Here is a 22,570-nt window from a genome sequence, read left to right as displayed (position 1 = left end):
AAAAAAAAAGTATTAATATTCCATTTTTAATTTTTTATACAAATTTAGATTGATCATACATTATTTTGATTCAGAAATGAAAATGGAAAATAACGTAAGACACCTACTATAAAATTAGCTAAATTTTTTTATTTTTTTTTTTCTAAAATATACTTATAGTTTCATGTTAATTCAGATTTGAAAATTTTGTTTTAAAATCTCAAGTAGTTTTCTTTTTATATGGTTTTTTGCTTCTCCTGTAAGCCTACGAAAAGTGATGTTACGTTAATTTGCATTTCAGGTGATGATATGTAGAGTCCTGAGCTCTTTTAGCCTGCAAAATCGCTCTTTTAATAAGCCGAAACAGTGTTCAATTCTTACGCGGTATTTGCTATGCTGTTTGTTGAATTTTTTCTTTTAGGTATGTAGTTCAAATTGTTGAGAGTTGATTCTGAAAGGCGATATAATAATGTTACTGAGGGGGTAAGCAGAGTCTCCAGGAATCCACTCCTGTCCTGAAAAAAATCTTGGCTGATATTTGTTTAGTGAATAGTTTTTAAATATTTTTGCATTGTGAGTAGAGCCACTGTAGCCAACGACAACATCGCGAATTTTGAGCTTGTAGTCGCAAACCATTTGAGCTTTAATTGCCTATACATGATTTCTGGAAAAGAACGCTTCATGATTTTTTATTGGGGATTCGGCGAGTTTTATTTCAGTGCCATCCACGTAACCTACACAAAATGGTAGTTCGTTGAACGTTTTTCGTACTATTAAAGAGCGCTCAGTATTATCCGGCCAATATATATATAATTAGAGTTGTTTTAAAAATGTATTGAATACTCTGCGAGTAATATTTGTTAACGTTCCCCCGTTTACCAATCCCAAAAGTTGACGCAATTTTTCGTATCGAGCCCTGAAGAGCCCAATCTATATAGACAAGCTAGCTGTATATCAATCGGGAATTGCTTCCCACTACATTTTTTAAAAACTTCGTCAATAAGTCAATAAGTGAGTAAATTGAGTTCGGTCTACACGCAGCATTTGACGGAACCGAATGTCATCCATTGTAGTTAAAATATCATCGCACCCGTGAATTGACTTTGGAACAATATTTTCTACACCTCTACGACAGTTTAATGTAATGAGCAAACCATCATACACCTCGTCAATGGTATCCTCTACCAAATCTTCATCTTCGCTGAATATGTCTTGAAATAATTTGAAAGTTAGTTCCATGCCCCTCTGTACATCAATTTAAAGTACTTACCAGTAATAAATTTGATCTGCTCCACATAATTTTCAATTAAACGACTGACAATTTTTGATTTTGAACTTTGTTGAGGCATTTTTACTCTTTAATAAAATTGAATCAGCTGTTTCGGAATAAAATTTACCATACACAAAAGATATGTTCCCAGTTAAGCCTTTTAACGAAGTATCAACTAAAGAAGTACCAAATTCACAGGTTTCGGTCTGAATACCCCTTATATATAAACACATATTATTAGAACAAACATATATTTTATTGATCACCCGTGAGATTATGATTTTGTTAATTAATTTGTTAAGAATATATTTATTATATGAGTACACGTATTTAGCGTTGTATATGCATGATATAGTAGACCTTGGGAACTGAGAACCTAAAAATAATTAGGAAATGAAAATTGCTCAACAGTTATTTTTAAAATACCCAAATCACTTTTTTTTCGACAGTGGTGTTTAACCTGATAATAATACTAACAACTTTCGCACTTAAATAAAGATGCTCACACGTTTTAAATGTATAATCATTTTAATTTATTGTTTACTTAAGACGTATGTATGTATACAAAATATAAAGTTATATTCGAAAACCGAATGTATGAAGCGAGTGGTTATGATTCGCAAACCGGACCGCTGAGCGATGGTAGAAGATATTGATGTGGCGCGTAGAATCGAATATCTTGTAGGGTTGTGATAAGCGCAGTGCCTGTTCGAGTGTTAGCGTACGAATTGTGTCAGCTTCCCCGTTGTCTTTCCTTTTGTTGGTTGGGTTGGTATAGGTGTGGTGACTTATTGGTTTTGCGTTGCAGTAGCATCCTGTGGTGAATTGCGCTGTTTTATTAGGATGCGCCAGTTTTACCGGGTTCGCGAATCGTCGCGGAGTTTACAGGATTTGTTTGAATCGACAATTTTGCGAAAAATGTTGTCTTTGTTGTCACTTATGTCCGTACCAGTTTACTCTGCGGTGGTACCCGCGGTTTATTAGGTAGTATAAATTGTATATTAACAGTAAAAATAATAACTATTCACATTTTCAGAAGCAAAATAATTTAAATTTAAACATCGGAAGGATCAATTTATATAATTTGATGATTGACATAACGGATTATTATTTTACTTGACTTTTATTTATTTTTTATGATAGATAAAGTTTTTTTAAAAAAATTTTATGAGTTTAAACTGGAGGGGTAAGTTTGTGGGTATTATAGGGTTTCTAGGTATTAACACCTCCTCTCATTTGGTCCCTCTAGAAAGAATGGATACCGGGTCGATCCTCTTTAGTCAGGAAATACCTCATTAATAAGATTATCTTCTGAGCTAACAACATTGCTAAATAGGCTATCAAAAATTATTTGGCCAATAATATCTGTCGGCATGCGACCTTCGAATTGTTTGTGCGAAAAATGCGGACTCCTGATCATTGAAGAGCTGAGCTCTTATGTTAGTATTCAGTTGTAAGCACTCTACCTTCGCTCATAACGCTGAAACCTTGAGGCATGTACCTCGCTAGATAATCGGCAACGTCCGGAAATCACCAGCCAACAAGAGGACCAATCCATCTGGTTATAACTCTATAAAGATTTATCATTCCTTGCCTCTGGTGGGGGGAAATGAAAAGACCTTCATCGAGTGAGAATTTATTCGTTCTAATTTTATTTCGTATTTTTCTTGCTTATATACAAATTTTAAAACTATCTTAAATAACTAAATATATGTGTATGTGTGTATGTTTGTATCTATTGCAGCATATTGTTTATTGCTGCTTGACATGGGGTTATTTTGAAATGTACAATTTAATACATGTGTGTGTGTGTGTTATCTCTTCTGTAAATTTATGATTTGTGTCCCATGCATTTTTATTATTATTAGATGTGCATTGCATGGAAATGCATTATGTATATATGTATGTATGTAAGTATATTAATATATAAATAGATATTTATATTCAGTAGAATTTCGGCTTTGCTGATAAGTAAGCATGTTCAATGATATTTGAACACCATCCTTCAAGATTCGATTGCTCCGAATATCTTGCAAGCTTCGATCTAGTCCTTCAGTTGCTCCCTTGTGAGACATTATGCATTCGGTTCACCCGACTAATTTGCATCATTGCTATAAAACACATCGACTACTACTTTTACCGGAGTTGCAAATGATCGTTTCTTCACTTGGAACGTTCAATTCCCTAAGACACAGTTTCATAATCAAGCACTGACCAAATCAGTGAAAAGCTCTTCCCCCACAGGTGATCTAGCAACCGATGCCCAAGGCATACTAAAATTATGGAGGGAACACTTCTGCAGCCTGCTGAATGGCGGTGAAAGCATAGAGCCAGGAGAAGGCGAACCTGATTCTCCAATCGATGACGATGGAGCAGACGTTCCATTGCCCAACCATGAAGAAGTTCGAATAGTAATTACCCATTTGAAGAACAACAAAGTGGTGGGACCGATGGGTTTGCCGGCCGAGGTATTCAAACACAGTGGCGAAGAACTGAAAAGGAGAATACATCAGCTTCTTTGTAGAATATGGTCGAACGAAAGCATGCCCAACGATTGCAATTTAAGTGTACTCTGCCCAATCCACGGAAAGGGAGGCGTATAAGGTTCTAAAGAGTGTATTGAAAGATTAAAGCCCACCGTCAACAAACTGATTTAGATCTGGTAAATCAACAACTGACCAGATATACACCATGTGCCAATTATTGGAAAAGACCCGTGAAAAGAATATCGACACTCACCCCCTCTTCGTCGATTTCAAAGCTACCTTCGATAGCAAGAAAAGGAGCTGCCTTTATGCCGCGATGTCTGCATTTGGTATCCCTGCAAAACTAATATGGCTGTGTAAGCTGGCGTTGAGATACACCAAAAGCTCCGTCAGGATCGGGAAGGACCTCTGCGAGCCGTTCGATACCAAACGAGGTTTCAGACAAGGTGACTCTCTTTCGTGTGACTTCTTCAACCTACTTCTGGGGAAAATAATTCGAGCTGTAGAATTAAGCCGAGGAGGTACCATAAGAGTGTGCAGCTGCTGGCGTATGTCGATGATATTGGTATCATTGGCTGCGTCGTTAGTTCTTATTTCTCCAAAATGGATAAGGCAGCGAAGTAAATGGGGCTGGTAGTGAACGAGGGCAAGACGAAATATCTCCTGTCATCAAACAAACAGTCGTCGCACTCGCACCTAGGCACCCACGACAGTCATAACTTCGAAATTGTAGATATTTTCCTCTATCTTGGAACCAGCATCGACACCAACCACAACGTCTGCATCGCATTCAATAGAACGAGGAGCTGTACGAATTATGTATACGACGTCATTGACATAGTTCAGCGAATTAAAAGACAACGGCAACGCTGGCTAGGTCCTCACGTCCGAATGGGCGAAAACACTCCAGCTCCGAAAGTATTCGACGCAGTAAACGCCGGGAGAAGCAGAGGAAGAGGAAGACCTCCACTCCGTTGGGAAGACTAGGTGGAGAAGGACCTGGCTTCGCTTAGAATATCCAATTGGCGCCACGTAGCGAAGGGGAGAAATGACTGGCGCGCTATTGTTAACTCGACGATAACTGCGTAAGCGGTTTCTACACCAATCAAGAAGAAGAAGAATGTATCAAATTGCAAAACGTTTCATGAAATACTCGTATATATAAATTTCGCATTTTCTTTGATTTTCATTGTTTTACATTTTTATTAACGATATTGACCGTTGGCAACAAATCCCTCCGTTCACATATATTTTTGGTATAATTTCAGTAGAGTTGGGCATCTCTTTATCTCTGGCTGCACCTTCTCTATGTCTTTATGTTCTCTGCTCTGGTTACATCTTCCAATTTGTTTGTGGATAGAGCCGCAGAGCGCATGGTGTCCAACCATCCGTCGTCAAGGCAACATGGGAAATATATTCCTCAATTTTTTTTTCAAATCCATGTAATGATTTTTATAATGTATATTACGTAAATCATTGGGAGTAAGTAAGATATATCTAGGATTTAAAATTTTAACGGAATGCCGAAACACAGTACCCAGTAAGTCGTGAGCAAGTAATCTAAGCAATGCGGAATCAATTTCCGCTTTTCTTTTCGAATGTTCTTCATATTGTATGGCACATTTGAAATAAGAAGCCTCTCTCATAAATAAATAACAATTAAATTAGCTGCTCACCTACTTTCTTTAATTTGAAGTTAACTTAGGTTAGATTGGCGAATATTTAGCGAAATGTCTTCTTCTTCATCCTTCTCTAGATTTGAATGAAATCTATTTAGGTGGTCAAAAAGATTTCTTGTATTCACGTTTGTTTTATATTCTTTACCACACTGTAGACATTTGGCAAACTTTTTATTTCCGGGCCTTCTAAAGTACTTCCAAACTTTAAAAATCCCATTCTTTCACTTTGTATATTTTTTCCTTCAATTTCTTCGTCAGACGCCAAACAATAACACGGACGATTCCACAAAATTTAGTTATTCAATTATAACTTGATTTATTTCAACAAAAAATTCAAATTAATTAGTAAAACATACATGTACATTGAACCATTTATGACCTTTTGTCATTTTTGTTAAAAATGTGTCCATAGTTGAAGTTGCTGCTAATGAAGGCACGATTCCGATTACATTGGCGGTCATAGTTTGACAATGTATTCTGCTATAAATGAGGAGAGGAGACTCTCCAGATAAGGAATATATATAAATATGGCTAAGACTTATAGTTTTTAAAATATTGACATTTAAAAGTCCAATTTTTTGTATAAATAACACATTTTATTTCAATGCGTTAACACAATTTTCTCATATTCCTCACTCCACATATTAAAAATTACACTGTCAACATTGAAATAAATATAGAATTAACAGACTCACTTTTTACAATTAAAAAAATTATTTTATCTACTCTTAACAAGTAACATTTAAAAAATAAAATTTTAATTTAATTTTTAATTTTGGCTTTTGGAATTTTTGTTTCTGTAGCTGAGCAGCTTAAGATCGCAACGCTTAAAACTCTCTTGCCTTTTATGACTTGGCTAACCGTTGGGTATTATTATTATTATAAATTTTACTTTTATTTAGGTTTTTTAAGCAAAAATTAGCACACTTAAAGCTGAAATCGTTTGGTTGTTTATATTAAGGTGGAAACGAACGAATAGGCGCACTTCAGCTCCACTTTGACATTAATAAACAATCTTGCCAAGTTGAAAAAATAAAAGGTATTTAAGAAAATGTCAATTTCACTAACACGTAGGTATTACTCGGAGGATGGAGTCATGTGTAGAAGTTCACGCAAGTGAGGAAGTTCTTTGATTATCATAAACGAATCTTTTACATATGGCTCAAGTAGCTCACGACTTCCTTTGAAGACGAGCTAAAGTCCACAGGGTTGTGCGCTTGATTTGGGAACCGCCACGTAAAAACGCCCCCAATGAAAAAGTATAAACCGCCTCGGATGGGAGACCCCCCTTCTGATGATGACCATGGTAAACGAACTAAGGTTTACGATTTGAGGGCATGCACTTGGAATGTCCGGTCCCTTAATTGAGAAAGTGCCGCTGCCTACCCGGTTGATGTCTTCGTTAGAGTGAAGGCTGACATCACCGCCATCCAAGAAATGGGATTTAAGGATCTATCGAGTGTATTGTGTGAAAGATTAAACAGAGAAGGTACCATCTTCTATAAGAGTGTACAGCTGCTGGCGTATGCCGATGATATTGATATCATTGGCCTTAACAACAGCGCCGTTAGTTCTTCTATCTCCAGAATTGATAAAGCAGCGAAGCAAATGGGTCTGATGGTCAACGAGGGCAAGACGAAATATCTCCTCTCATCAAACAAACAATCGTGCATTCGCGACTTGGCACCCACGTCACTGTTGACAGTCATAACTTCGTAGGAGGTGATAATTTTCACGGCAACGTCAGCGCCGAAATTCAACGCAGAATATCTCTTGACAACGGGTGCTACTTCGGACTAAGTAGGCATTTGGGAAGTAAAGTCCTGCTATATGGTGCAGAGGCATGGACGATCACAACATCTGATGAGTCGACGTTAAGAGTTTTTGAGAGAAAGGTTCTGCGGAAGATTTATGGTCCTTTGCATGTTGTCCACGGCGAATATTGCATTCGATGGAACGATTCGCAGTATGAGATATACGACGATATTGACATAGTTCAGCGAATTAAAAGACAGCGGCTGATAGTAGTCTGGAATAAAACATCGATAGTCGCGATTGTTCAACACTATCGATAGTTTGCGAACTCTAATTGCGCTGTTTGACAGCGTTGAGCGTAAGCTGATCGAAGCCGTGCGTAAAGTTGATCAATAAAAGAAAAAAAACAGTTTTGATGCGTTTTTCGGAGCCGATGCACATGTTGCATAGTTCATTTGTATGTTAGTCTCATATTTTGCTTACAAGGAATTATAATGAATGTGGTAGAACCATATTTAGAATACCCGCTATTAATATTTTCATGGGAAAATATCTGACGGGAATTTCTAGTCAAAATTAAAAAAAGTTATTTCGGCAGGTATGATTGTTTGTCTAAAAATGTCAAAATCTACTAAAACAAAAATGCATTAAAATCTTTAATTAGACAAAATTTGGGTTAACATCACCACCACATATATGATCATCCCGTTATAGGATTTGTTTAAATATTATATATTTTGTTATATGATATTGTTAATATCTATTCAAGGGATTAAATGATAGTTATATATTAAATTGGAAATGTAAACCGAAGTAGAAACCCCCTTTTGTAATAATTAAATACAATAAAAAAACTATTTAGTTTATATTAAAAATACATTATTTTTATTTATTCAACAGTTTATTCATTAATAATTAGCATTACTAATTATATATAGTAGATCGTCGAAAGATTCGCTTTCACTTAATATAATTAAACTATTCGCTATTTTAGAATTTCCTTTCGATATAATACATATATACGTGTTATTGTGCTTAGTAATATTGAAAAACTATCAATATTATAATATTAAGCATACCACATTTACAGAATTAAATCTATATTGAGTTCCTTTTCTTTCTTTTAAAATACTTTCATTTATAAACACATACATATGTAATTTCTCTCTAAACTTTTTGAACGTATACATATTGTCATAGCTCTTCAGCTCTTTTCTATACATACATACATACATATGTATTTGTATTTACAAAGAATTTTAGTTCAGAAAAATGTATTTATATTTATTACTGTCAAGAGCTAGATGTACAGTTACCAAGAGAAATAGGAATAAGGCATTACAACTTTTTTTAATTTTAGAAAACATTTTATTTTACGCCTGTTTTTATTGTAATCAAATTAAATATGGGCTATGTTCGTAAATGCATCATGACGCGCATCATGACGATTGCATAACAAACAGAACGTTCAGAAATGCCAATATTGCAGCACTGCAATAATCAAGCGTTCAAAAAGACAACACTTCTATCAGCTGTCACTCATAATTTCTATCAAAAAATTGTTTACTGCATTTAACTACGATGTCTGACGAAAAGTAAGTGCAAAACTGTTTTATTTTAATTTTTGTATTGAAATTTAGTTAAATTATGTTAATAATAATTGTATAAATTATTATTTTTAAATTTTTAGTGAAAATCTTAGTAATGCGGAGACACAGTTATTGCTGAGAGTACGGTTGAGTATGGAGGACGAGTTTAAATCGGGTAGAAGGAAAAAAAAATGTATTGTGGAAGAAAGTTGTGACCGAAGTTAAAAATGTTTCTTTTTGACTTCAATAACCTTCATTTTCTTAAATTTAAAGAAAATCTATCATTTCTTTGCTCACAAATTTCGTCTAGTGTTAGATTCAGCAAACTTTCCATTTTAGTATTATACGCGTTCAAAAATGCAAACAAATGTATCTGCAAATTGTCAAAAATTGTATAAGAAGTATCAAACGTCAAACTTGCAGTGTTGCTACTGTTGCTTATGCTGCAAGTCATGATGCATTTACGAACATAGCCATGTTCCCATAAATTCAAAGACGAAAATGTTATAATTAAAAGCAGGATCTAGAATTATAATTTTTTAATGAGTGCACATATCACAGCCTTAGCAAGAAAGTTTTTTCACATTACGCCAGTTTTTCGTTTTTTGTTTGATTTATATTTTGTTCTATCTGAGATTTGTTATAGCCAGTAAATTAGACGGTCAGAAAATGGTGGTTTTTGAAATTAAGTACAAAACTACCATCAAAATTACTATGTTCAAACAAACAACAAGACAAACTATTACACTTTAACATAAATTACGAAATTATTAATATTTAAGGTTACATCTGACCGTTTTTTCTAATTTATTTTACAAATTAATAATTATAATAAAGTTGGTCGACTACGTATCTAGAATATAGAACTGATTGAATTATATTAGTTAATTAATGTTTGAAATTCATTTTGAAAAATATGAATTAAGACAAGTAAGGAAGGGTGTAACCGAAGATTTTATACTCTTGCAACTTGCAGGAATCAAAGCCGGCGACATTCCTTCAGGTGCTGGCAAAACTTTATATTAAAAAATGTTACGAAAGAATTCAGGACTCTTGTTCGATGAAATCATTTAGAAATTTACTAAATTCTTGACTTATGCTGAATAAGTATATATACTATCCATATACATATATAGTAAAAAATAAGTTTGCGTGTAACCGAACATTTAATACTCTTGCAAATTGCTATGACCTAACCAGGGAAATACCTTCAGATGCAAAGGTTTGTAAATTATATGAGGTCTATGGGAAGTTTTCATCCGATTATTGGCGATATAATAAATATAAATTAAATTGGAATTTCGAAAATATTTTTATAAAGTATATGAGGCTATACAGGCATACTACTTAGAAAAGATTCTCTCCGAATTTCTATAATGTATCTCAGAGAATGACCGATATTTTCAATAAAAAGTTCGCAATTGGAACTTTGATCCACATATTCGGTATCTAGGGGCTTGAAAAGTTTTTATCCGACATTCAGTTTTGGCCTACATGCATTGTTTATTGATTTGCATACTGGAAAGTGAAAGAATCAGATGGAATTTAAAATTGGCTTATATGAGACGTAGGCACTGTTGTAATCCAATTTCGCTCATTTTCACAGTGGAACATAGTAATGTAAAGTAGGTCTTCAAATATGAGTTTTCAACGAAATGTGCGTGGTGCCCCGCTTATCGCAAAATTTTCACCCTGGCTCTAATAAATGCCTCCTGTATAATCCTAGGAGTAAAATTTAATGCCTTTGGAGTATTTATTTATTTATGTATCGCGTTTTTAGTGGTTTTTAACGGAACCATTATATGGCGAGTAGGCGCTGTTATCGCCCGATTTCATAAATTTTTACGGTGCCGATTGGGGTGCTTAAGTGATTTCTCCTAAGCATATTAAACCTCTTGGTGGGTGTGGCCTCGCCCATTTTGTTTTAAGTTTTAGTCCAAGGGTTGGCATTGCTACTGCGATCCAAATTAGAGTGTTATGTCTTAATTTAGTACTTCGCTATGGCACTTTAAAGATTTTCATTTAATAGGCCTCACGTTTTGGCCAATGAACACGTGAACCAAATTTCATTGACTCATAATATTAGAAATAGGTATATCTTAATTATTGCTTGTACAGATGGACGGACAAACAGCTAGTCATTCGGATTTCAACTCGACTCATCATCCTGATCATTTATATATATGTATATAACCTAATCTAACACGATTATTTTTAGGTAATACAAATAACCGTTAAATGAAAAAAAAGTATTATACTCTTGTAGCAACATTTTGCAAGAGTATAAAAATCGTCATGTTGATATGTAAGAATAGAAAACGGTAAAGTAAGGTAATATAAAATTAGGGCAATAAAGACTTTAATTTTAATTGAACATGTAAAAGTTTAGTATTTTTAAACAAGATATTTGAAAAAAAAAAAAATATTTGAATTTCGAATTTGTAAACAATCAAACTAGAAGTTAGAATTACATAGAAATTCAAGAAATCATCAAATTTTAGGATATTCTGACATTATATATATAATTTTACTAACCTGCATAGTTCTCGGAATGTTAACATAAATGTTGTTGATAACAAAAACAATAAACTGATGAAAATACTTTTTTAGATAAATTGATAACATAATGGATTATCTTCATATTGTGACTCAGTCAGAAAATACTCTACAGAGCCGTGATAATGATTCATAATAAAATAAATTATAATGGAATACCATAAATTTAATTCATAATACATCATTATAATATACTAAGAACTGGAACAAATTATTTTAAGTTAATATTACACTAAAATAATTGGAGTTATAATACAAATGAATTTAACAAAAATATATAAGTATTACACATATTTACCCTAGAATACGATAAAAATATTTACATGTATATCAAGGAGACCTTCACATACTTACAAATTTTAATATAGCCTTAGGCTATTATCATAATAACAGAAACGAACCTAGAACATACTATTGAACTTATGTATTAAATAATTCAGTCATACTCGTGTATATATCAGTATTACACTTTCACACCATTATTAATTTATTTGAATAACTCTTTTTACAGGTGTTTATTTTCCAAGAATTGATCAGCATTAAATGTCCCGATGATAATCTTTGTCGTATAAAATATCTGCTTCGATAGCGTTTATCAAGAAATAGTTGTTATAATTTGATTCTTAGACCCATAATCGGTGATTCTGTAAATATTACAATATTACCATACTTAAATAATGCTGATATATACATACAACTACTGTTATTATAATTGTAATTAGAATTGACTTAATATAATAATTTAATCCGTGATTTTTTCGAATATTTTTTTTACCTTATATTGTTAGTATTGAAAAAGAAAACAAAAAACAGGATGGTATATAAATATATAAGATAATAATTAAATAACATCAAAACTGGGGTTTCAAAACAATAGAAGGGAGGGATTTATCCAAAACTTTACAATTGAGAAAATTTTAAAAAATTTTTTTAATATAACTGTTTTAGGCGTGAAACTATTAATAAATATAAGTTAACGTCTAAGATGTTATGTAACATCCTAAAGGATAAACTTACACAATATCTAAATATGAATATGAATTAAACATTTGTCAATACACTCTTTATCCTATTCTAAGAACGTCAATCATAAAATACTAAATTTATATTAAAATAAAACCAGTAACCTAATTAAAAAGGTAAATATGAAAAATTAAAATGAAATGTTAAACGAATAACATTGTAAATAAAAAACACACAACATTTGCAACCAATATTACTACATATACTGCAAAAACATACTAACTTAATTCTCAAATCGATTTTTTGAAGCCTCTAAACGAGGCTCCCCCCTTAAGTTCACGTGCAGAAAAGTTTGATTTCACGGATTCAAAATACAGAGAATAACAGCAGTAGTGACGAAGTGAGAGGTTTCAGAAGTCAAAAAAAAAGAGTAACGTTTGAAAAATTATCATCTTAAATATGTAAATATGCATTTAATATTAAAATACAAAAGTTTTATGTGTTGCTTTATGTATGTAATCATTTTAAGTTAGATATTAAGTTAGGGGTAAGAAATTACCCAAATATGCTACAAAACGCTTCGAGTTGCTGGTGCGCCACGCGAAAAAGGCCCCGAGTACAAAGGGTTAAATACTATAGTATATATTTGTGTATAAAGCATTATATTCATGACCCTTACAATGCTTCAAAGTAAAGGAAGAATGTAGTAAGATAATTTAGCTTTTTGCAATCAAAACAAAAAACTATATTATTTTACAAATTTTTATAAAACATTTCTTTCTTTTTTCAATTCCCATTATTTTTTTAGGCATTAGTATCCGAAGCTTTTAATATGTAGAATATTGGAGAATATATATATTATACTAGGTTTGACAAGTAATGAGGCTGATTTTATTGCCGCGACTGTGGTAAATCTGTGACCTTGAAATTTCCTTTCTCTTTTTCCGGCATTCCTTCCCTCTCCATTGATATATGTACCATCGCTCTAGCTTGTTTAGTTCGCCTGCTGCGTGAAGTTGAGTAGACGTGTGTTTGTAGTGCTCGTCACGAAAATGGAAAAACGAAATCAAGAGCAACGCGTCGCGATAAAATTGTGTGCCAGATTGGGCGAAACAGCTTCGGAAACGTACGTTAAAATTGTAAGAGTGTATGGAAACCCGGAAACCAAACGCCAAAGCTCACAATGGTTGTCTCCGCGCCCCCCACCCAAGTCGAAGGTGAAAACGATGATTATTACATTTTTTGATAGCCGTGGAATCGTCCAAAAAGATTCGTTCCACCGGGGTAAACTGTGAATCAGGTCTACTATTGCCAAGTACCCGAAATATTGCGAAAACGAGTCAACAGGGTGCGCCCAGACATCGCAGATAACTGAATCCTTCATCCGCCTTATTCGCCCGACATGTCACTCTGTGACTTTTTTGTTTCCTAAAACGAAATCGGTGGTCAAAGGAACCCATTTTGAGTCGATTACGGACATCCAGGCGGCCGTGACGAGAGTACTCGCGGACATCCCAGTCGAAGCGTTACCAGAAATGTTACGAAGCATGGAAAACGCGCTGGAATCGCTATATAGCTGCCCAAGGGGACTACTTTGAAAAGGACGGCAGAGTTGTAGAATAATTTTCAAATATACACCTAGTGTCCATATTATAGTTCACCGTGCTCAGCGCGCGAAAATCCAACTCAGGTTGAGCTTTGGATTTACTGTCCTGTCCTGTCCTGTATAGACAAGTTTTTTTCTTTCTAATACGATCGTTTTCTGTGGATCAGTCTCAGTAGATCAGCCGTTCGAAAATGGGCTTAAAAGTTATGAGATTATCAAAGTTTCGAAAACATCAAGTCGCTCTCCCAAAATGGAAGATAAATTGGGTCAAAGTATGTAAGTAAAATTTTATTTATTTCAAAATATAAACAAACTTAACTGACGTGAAACTAAAGTTTTTTTTTTATGTGTCTAAGGAATTTCTTAACACTTTATTTTTATATTTTTTTAAGAAAGAAACCAAATTATACTCATTTTGCAAATACATATGTATACAAAATCCTAGTAAGCTACAAGAGGCAACAAATATTTTACTATGGAAACGCATAGCAGGTAATTGTCGGTTACATTGTGTGTTGTGTGTTCTTTACCTATAAATTGATGAAGCTGATGTTGACCTTGACCAAGCAACTAACAAACCCTCACCTCTACTCCGGTCTTTTTTTCTCTGCAACAAAACTGTTGCACTGTCGTCAGGAAATAATGAGTTTTTAATTGTCGTAAACAACAGCCTGCAATAAAAATTACGTGACATTATTTAATAACAAATATATTTGATTAATTGCGATGGTGCAATGTGAATAGCTTACCGAGGCAAGACAGCCACCAATGTCGATATAAGTATCACAAGCCAATGAACTAGAGAGCCTAAACAGCGAAATATTACCCAATAAGTAGAAGGTAGTCCAAAACAGTTTACGCAAGTTGCATTATAAATAATAGAAAAAACATAGAAGGAACCAAGACTAATGGTAATAGAGAGCACATGTAATACAGTCTACAAAAAAAAAACAAAAAATAACCTAATTTAACAAAATTATTACAGTTACAATGTATTGAAATAAAATACCCATGATCTAATTTCGAGTGCACCATGAACTAAATTCGTATATAAACAGGTAGCTGTTATGGTTGCTCCGAACTCCCATATGCCAACATCACTTTCCGCATAGGCGAATAAGGCAATGAAAAATACCACTAAACTTTGGTATAACGAATCGGATAGCACTATCCAGAAATCATGCGGTTTGTAAGCAAGACCCAAACGACCCTAAAGAAAAATTAGACACTAACATAAGATAGTTTAAAATTTTGTGCTTGCGTACTAACATGTTTGTATAAATAACAATTTCGTAGTAAAAAATCCTCAGGCACGCGTTTGTCGTAGACACCAATGGCAAGCGGCGGCAAAGAAGTAAATATTAAATTATATAACATCAGATACATTTGATCCATCATAACAGATCCAGAGAAGCCACAGTATAGTTGGTACCAAAATATTAAGAACACGAACGCCTTAGAAAAAATTAGGGTAAATATAAAAAAAATCAAAAGCTTATAAAATATTTACAGCATTTTTGTAGAAGAAATAAAGTATCATACGCGACAAACGATCGTAACACCAGTATCCATGAGCTAACAATAAAGGTTCCAAGTAGCGAAAGCGTGATAACGTAAAATCAGCGGCCATAACAGCTTGCATACCCTCTTGACCGGAAATACCAACGCCAACATCTGCCATCTTTACAAAGACATATGAACAATAAATGATTATATATAACTGAAATTCACTAAACCTGTATCATTGACACATCATTCGCACCATCACCAATCGCCAAGGTACATAGACGCAACTCTTCTTTTACCACTTTAACAAGATATGCTTTCTGAAGAGGTGTCGAACGGCAACACAACACAGATGCACAGCTTTTAGCCAATTTCAGGAAAGGTCTTATGAGTTTCGATCTACAAAATAATTTGCAATGTAAAATATACTTATTAACAATTCTGTGAAAAATTATTTGCTAAATTAATATAATAACACAGTACAACAGCAAATCTGGGGGTGAGAAATTCCTAGTCAGGGTGATGGTACTAGGTCAGTATAGTAAAACCCTCAAAGGGTTTGGCGTTCGTATGTGTCAGTTTTTTTATGACCTTTTAAATTTTTTCCTTATCTTGATGTTTTTTCGCGAACCACTTGTCCTTTTTCATAATTTTTTTTTAGGCAATATTTATTAAAATAAATAAATAAAATAAAAATAAAAAATTATAAAAATGTTCTTTATTTTTTTAGTAGTTTATGGCCAGAAGTCTGGAGTTATTGGGGAAAATTTATAAAAAAGGCGATAAATGACACTTTTTTGAATAAAAACAAATAGAAATTGTAATTCTTAATTTTTCTAAATTTGTTTCATCAAAATCGGACAAGTGGTTCGCGAAAAAACATCAAGATAAGGAAAAAATTTAAAAGGTCATAAAAAAAACTGACTACGAACGCCAAACCCTTTGAGGGTTTTTCTATACTGACCTAGTACCATCACCTTGACTTGGAATTTCTCACCCCCCAGGCAATAATCCCAAAAATGTTCCACAGTGTAATTTTATCATATTAAAAATAATTAAATAAACTCGTTTACTCTACATAAGTTTTGAGATTATGGAGTATAATGCAAAGGCTTTCGATTTATTTAAGCATTTTGTGAATTATAAAATTATACATGAAACATATGTTTAATCATAGCCGTTTCTTATTTATACAAAGCGAATTTATACAACATGGTGACATTTTTTCGGGAAACTGTCTCTTCCAGTAAAACTCATATTGTGTTTATGTTTATATAATAGTTTTGTCCACCTAATGGTATACACTTAAAAATACTCTGTATGCATATTAGGGGTATAACTTTTAACAATTTTTTCAAAAATAAAAATTTACATGGCCATACATGATGAGCAATGGTGAGAAAATATTAACTGCGTTTTTACTTTTTTGTTTTCTTTCAAAAAGTTCCCGCACCAACGCAATTGAATTTTTTTTATTTTGATAAAAAAAAAAAAATGTGCAAAAAACGCGTTTAAAGTTTTCAAATCCCATAAGCCTCAATGTAAAAATTTGCACTATTTTGTGGATATCTCAGAAACCATGCATGATATTGATATAAAATTTTGATACGATATAAAACACCATAAAATCTACGTTTCGGCATCATTAACACGAAAAACGTTTTTTTTTGAGTAGGTATGATTTCTTTATCGGGAGCAATATTCCGATAAGAAAACGCAGAAATATTTCTACATTTTGTGAAAAAAAATAATACACCCATAAATAGAAAAAAAAGCATCACCGAATATTATCAAATACGTAAAAGAACGCAAAACCACACAACAAAACTTTACGATATGCGTCGACTAACTGTAATATTTTCCCAGTAATTCAATTGCTTTTGTATTCATTGTCGTTGCTTCTCTTCCTCACGCAACGTAAATATGCGATAAGCGTCGACTAACTGTAACATTTTACAGTTAATTCAATTCGTTTTGTATTCATTGTCTTTATATTGCTACTCTTTACCAGTCTTGGTTTAGCCAGCATCGCGAAAGCTATTGAATGTGGACAAATAACTATTTAACATCAAAAACATAATGTCTTTTAAAAAGAGTGAAAAAGATGTTCTTAAAAATTCAAAAGTGTGGACAAATAATTTAGTTGCTTTTAAAAAAAGTACAACGAAAAGACGTGAAATAGTAAACATTGAAAAATGTTTAACCGAATTGTGCAAAATTCCGAAGCAGGCCGCTATAATTGGAAGATACAATGCATTGGCAAAAATTGAAAAAAGCAAAGTGAAGAGGTGCAAGATTATTGGAAAAGAACTGATTGATTTGTGGTCAAAACTTAATTTTCCAATCATAGCAAAAGTATCCCTTGAACGTAAAATACAAAAACTCATAGAAACATACCAGAAATCGTTAAAAAAACGCAGTGAAACAAACATGGTAATCGCATTCAACAAATTATTTGATGTAACGAATAAAAACGGTATGTGGCTTGGTACTGAAGATAAAGAGCTGTATGAACTCCAAATAAGAACGAACGGAGAAGTTGGGTACACAACTACTAAGGATGTAAAGCTTCACCCATCCATAGCTTTCAAAATGAAAGAAAATACCTCCGTCAAAAATAATAATATATTAAACTCATCAATATCTTCAATATCATCAAGCGACGCGAACGATGATTGCTGCGTCCCGAATTATGAAGAATTTGAAGTACCTTCAAGGCTTAAACAAGCGAATTGTTCAACAAAGGCAGCAGTGAAAATAGTAACAACTGCCAATGTGACCACCAAAAATGCTGCTAAAATATGCAAAGAATTGGCGAAATCAGGAGTTAATATAACAACACCAACACAGCCAGGAATTTTAAAAGCAGCAAAAAAAGCAGCAGAACATTTGGAAGAAGATTATAAGACTTCACTCAAGAATAATATTTGGTGTCTTCATTTTGATGAGAAGAAATTCGGTAAAAGAGAAATACAGGCCGTGGTGCTAAAAAATGAGTTCAGAGAAGTAAGATTGGCGGTCTTGGATCTTGATAATGGAAGAAGTTCAACCATATTTGAAGGCATCAAGGAAGTTCTCGATAATTTTCAACTGTGGGGCTCCATCGGAATGATTGTGTGTGATACAACAACCGTCAATACAGGACATAAAAATGGAGTTGTTGTCTCACTCCAAAAATACTTTTCAAACCGCAATATGTGGGCTGTCAACATCATATTTTAGATCTGATTTTAAGACATGTAATGGATGAGTCACTGGATGGAAAATCAATATCACCAAATATTCCCTACGATATATTTTCAGAAATGATCAATAATTTCGATGCTCTAAAACAAAGTTTCGCTCAAGGCAAAGAAAAATTGAAAGTAAGATGCATCAAATGGCGCGATGACATGCAGTATCTGTATGAGCTGGGACAAGCGTTCAAATATTATGAAAAAAATAAAATCTTTCCTTATATAAAATTTAAGACTCTACCATCGCTAAGCAACGCCCGTTGGAACTCAAGGGCTATACTTTGCATTTTAACATTCATACTCATTGCCAAACACCGAACAAAACTGTTGCCTATTTGTCAATTTATATGCGGCGCTTGGTATGACGTATGGTTTTCCGACCACCGTTTTCATGCAAATGACTTCACAAAATTAGAAACATCGGTAAAGCCTTTTAAAGCAGCGCACAAATGTTTTTTAAAACACTGGGTGAAGGAAGACTCATTTATTGCCATCAAAGCCATCAAATTGATACAAGACATTTATCCGAAATGTAAATCTAAGCGCAGTTTAAATCTTAAGTTTATTGCTTCTAACTCTAAATAAAATATATGTTTAATAAAAAATAAAGAAAATGAATTAACAAAAACTGTATTTTTCTTATATATAAATAATAATAAATAATATTTGTTGCAAAATAATCAAAAAATACTTTTTTTGAGTTAATTATGCCGAAACGTAGATTTTATAGTTTTTTATATCGTATCAAAATTTTATATCAATATCATGCATGGTTTCTGAGATATCCACAAAATAGTGCAAATTTTTACATTGAGGCTTATGGGATTTGAAAACTTTAAAGGCGTTTTTTGCACATTTTTTTTTTTATCAAAATAAAAAAAATTCAATTGCGTTGGTGCGGGAACTTTTTGAAAGAAAACAAAAAAGTAAAAACGCAGTTAATATTTTTTCACAATTGCTCATTATGTACGGCCATGTAAATATTATGTTGCAAAAAAGTTATACCCCTAATGCATATACATATGTGACCTGGTCTACGAAAAGGGAGCTAACGTGCGAAAACTAGTTTTCTGGGAAACAGCTGTTAAAAATAAACAACTCGTTTCGTCAGTTTCTCGTTGAAAATTGATTTTTGACACCTAAGCCCCCTTTCCGTAGACCAGGTCACATATATCAAAAACATCAGGATAAGTTGAATTTCAGATGTCTATCTGTCTGTTCGTGTAAGCGATAACTGAACTAAGAATTAAAATATCTTAGCACTAGAGATGTGCAACACAACCAATTAGATTGCCACGCCCACAAAACACCACTAATCGAAAACCTATAAAATGCTATAACTTAAACAGAAATTAATTATATCATTTTAGTCGGGAGGGGCATCTGGGGTTTAAATTATTTGAATGCAGATGAGCTTGCTATAAATAAGTCCTTCTAGAACCTTATCATACTGTGTGAAAATGTACGTATTGAAGTTCAATATCTGACTGAAGGAACGTTATATTATATTTTAAGGGGGTATTCTGGTTTAGACGCCCGAATTTTTGTTATTTTTTTGACGCGATAAAAGAAATCAAAAATTATTTTGACTATCCATTTCCATTTTTTTCATGCTTTTTATTGATATTCTATGAATACAAAACATAAATAATATAAGAAAAAAAATTAAATAAAAAAAAACTGCAAGTCTCTACTTCGACTGATGAAACCTGAAGTACAGGATATAAATCCTTTCCGTGGCCTAAAATGAAAATTTATGCGAAATCCGTGAAGAGTAAAAGTGTAGTTATCGCACTACGAAACGTTGTTGAAACATTTTTTTTTTACAAAATGGTAGAGGTTTGAAAAAAATATTTCGCATTTTCCCTGTTTTTTTTTGTGGTTCGAAATTTTTTTTTTAAGTTCTTTCGAAAGCTCTTCGTGGTGCGATACTATAATGTATAAGAAAGCTCTGTGTAAAATTTCATGTGAATCGGTTTAGTAGAACTTAAGATATCATGCACACCGTTTCTAGAAAAGTGATGAGAAAAACGAGTTTAAAGTTTGAGAAAGGCTGCGAAACGGTTTTGTCGGCGCGTCATAAATTGAGCTGTAACTCGGAAAATAATTTGAATTTCGAAAAATTCTCTAAGGAACATTTTCTTGAAGGATTATACTATAAAAATATGCAAAAAAAAATCGATTTTTTCGAATTTCTAAACCAGAATCCTCTTAAAGCAAAAAATGGTACGGAAGCTCCCACTAATAGATCAAATTCCATTCGTCGGGGGACTACTCGGCCAATTTCAAATTTGGTGAATAACATTATCCTGTAATCTTTATGTGATACAACCACTAATGCCCATATAGCACAGTTTTAAATATATTATACAAATCAAAACTAATAAAGATATAAGGGAAAATTTTACACCAATAAGTACATCACTTTAGATTTTTAATCCCAAAAAACTTTGAAACATTTAGTTTTTTAATTGTAAAAGTTTATATTTAATTTATGTTTTTATTTAAGAATGCCAACGAGACTTCTAAGCTAAATCCAAATACATTAAAAAAGATATGCTGCATATCAATAATATTGCTACAAGGTTTTTAACTTTATACACATATTACTATTAGCAAATACTTACCGTAAATCCAGGATAAAAGTCAAAGTTTTGCCGTCTACAACCAAAGCACGTGTTTTCAGTCGGGTATGAGTATCATATATTGATTTGCTGGTATCCAAATCAGCTAAGTAGAAATTGATTGCACTTTCCGCAGCATCACGAGAGCGAGCCGTTAGACTGAACATAATAATAAATTAGGATAGTCAATAAAAAAAAACGTTTGAATTAAATTCCTTCCATTTTTTTAGGATATTTTAGTCCACAATAAAAATTGGATTGTACGAGAGTACGTGAAATATTTAAACAATTTTAGTATAAATTAAAAATACTTCAAGCAGTGAGACAAAAAGAGACTGAAAATGATTATTTGTACTGGAAAAAAATACATAAGTTCTATGAACAGATCATATTTCATAGTGGTAGGAGCTTTCATAGCTTTTAAATACCTTATAAGAAGAAGAATTTTTAAAAACTCTTTTCACAAATATTTTCTACGTTCTTTTTTGCATTTTTGAAAATTTTAGAATTAAATTTAACACAACACGTCAAATAGCTTATTTTTCCTTGGTTGTTGTAAAGAATGAGCGCTTTCCCGTAGGTTTTGGGATTTACTAATGAGTTCCTAATACTTTACGACTTATTTTTTCCAATACCGCTGGTTCTCTTAAAATATTAACCACAACTTTAAATTAATAGCAAACATAAATTATTCTTTTCCCACGACAATACATATTAATTAAATTTTATAATAATAATAGAAATTATTGTATTTCTATAATTTATCTAAAATAATACTAAACTAATTTTATTACGAATTAAAGTGCTGTTTTATATTTACTTTTTTATATTACGTTTTAATTTAATATTATTTTTTTTTTGTTATGGACTGTACATGTTAACAATACATGAAGTCACAACATAATAATAATAAGATGAACATACCGCAATAACTCCATCTGTTGAGTAAAAAGTTTTGCAGAATAAGCAACATTTATTGCCGTTTCTGGCTTATCGCCAGTTAACACCCACACCGATATACCAGCCGAAATCAGAGCAGCTAACGCTTCCGGAACACCATCTTGAAGTCTATCTTCAATTCCTGTAGCACCTAGTAATGTCAAATTACATTCCAGCTTCGCAAAAGAATCACGAATGCGTCGTTCTCTATTCTCCAACGACATTTCAATTTCTTGGTGGTGTGCCCACCATTCTGTATATTCGGCGGAATTCAATGTTCGTTTTGCCATAACTAATATACGCAAACCATCACGAGCATAACGGTCCAACTGCTGTTGAGTTTTTTCTCGCATTAAACCTATCACAAAACGTTTGGTAAACA

General features: G+C 33.0%; 2 protein-coding genes across 7 annotated transcripts in view; both read right to left on the bottom strand.

Moving 5' to 3' along the window:
* The window catches only part of LOC125775614 (uncharacterized), a 231,184-nt gene that overhangs the window by 114,131 nt on the left and 94,483 nt on the right, over window positions 1-22,570 (bottom strand). The window lies entirely within an intron of this gene.
* Window positions 8,447-22,570, bottom strand: part of LOC105227105 (phospholipid-transporting ATPase VA) — a 67,539-nt gene continuing 53,415 nt past the window's right edge. For 5 of the 6 annotated variants that reach the window (XM_049462349.1, XM_049462344.1, XM_049462345.1 and 2 more), the window contains 9 exons: window positions 22,174-22,546; window positions 21,253-21,408; window positions 15,620-15,788; window positions 15,394-15,564; window positions 15,153-15,338; window positions 14,893-15,093; window positions 14,633-14,820; window positions 14,414-14,554; window positions 8,447-11,958 (listed from right to left, as the gene is read on the bottom strand). In XM_049462349.1, the coding sequence (XP_049318306.1) occupies window positions 11,910-11,958; window positions 14,414-14,554; window positions 14,633-14,820; window positions 14,893-15,093; window positions 15,153-15,338; window positions 15,394-15,564; window positions 15,620-15,788; window positions 21,253-21,408; window positions 22,174-22,546 (1,634 nt within the window). In that variant the 3' untranslated portion in view covers window positions 8,447-11,909. The remainder of the gene's footprint in view (window positions 11,959-14,413; window positions 14,555-14,632; window positions 14,821-14,892; window positions 15,094-15,152; window positions 15,339-15,393; window positions 15,565-15,619; window positions 15,789-21,252; window positions 21,409-22,173; window positions 22,547-22,570) is intronic. The other variant, XM_049462347.1, reaches the window with a different exon arrangement.

Source organism: Bactrocera dorsalis, chromosome 1 (genome assembly GCF_023373825.1).
Source record: "Bactrocera dorsalis isolate Fly_Bdor chromosome 1, ASM2337382v1, whole genome shotgun sequence".
Lineage (NCBI taxonomy): Eukaryota > Metazoa > Arthropoda > Insecta > Diptera > Tephritidae > Bactrocera > Bactrocera dorsalis.
This window is presented reverse-complemented; position numbering and strand designations above follow the sequence as displayed.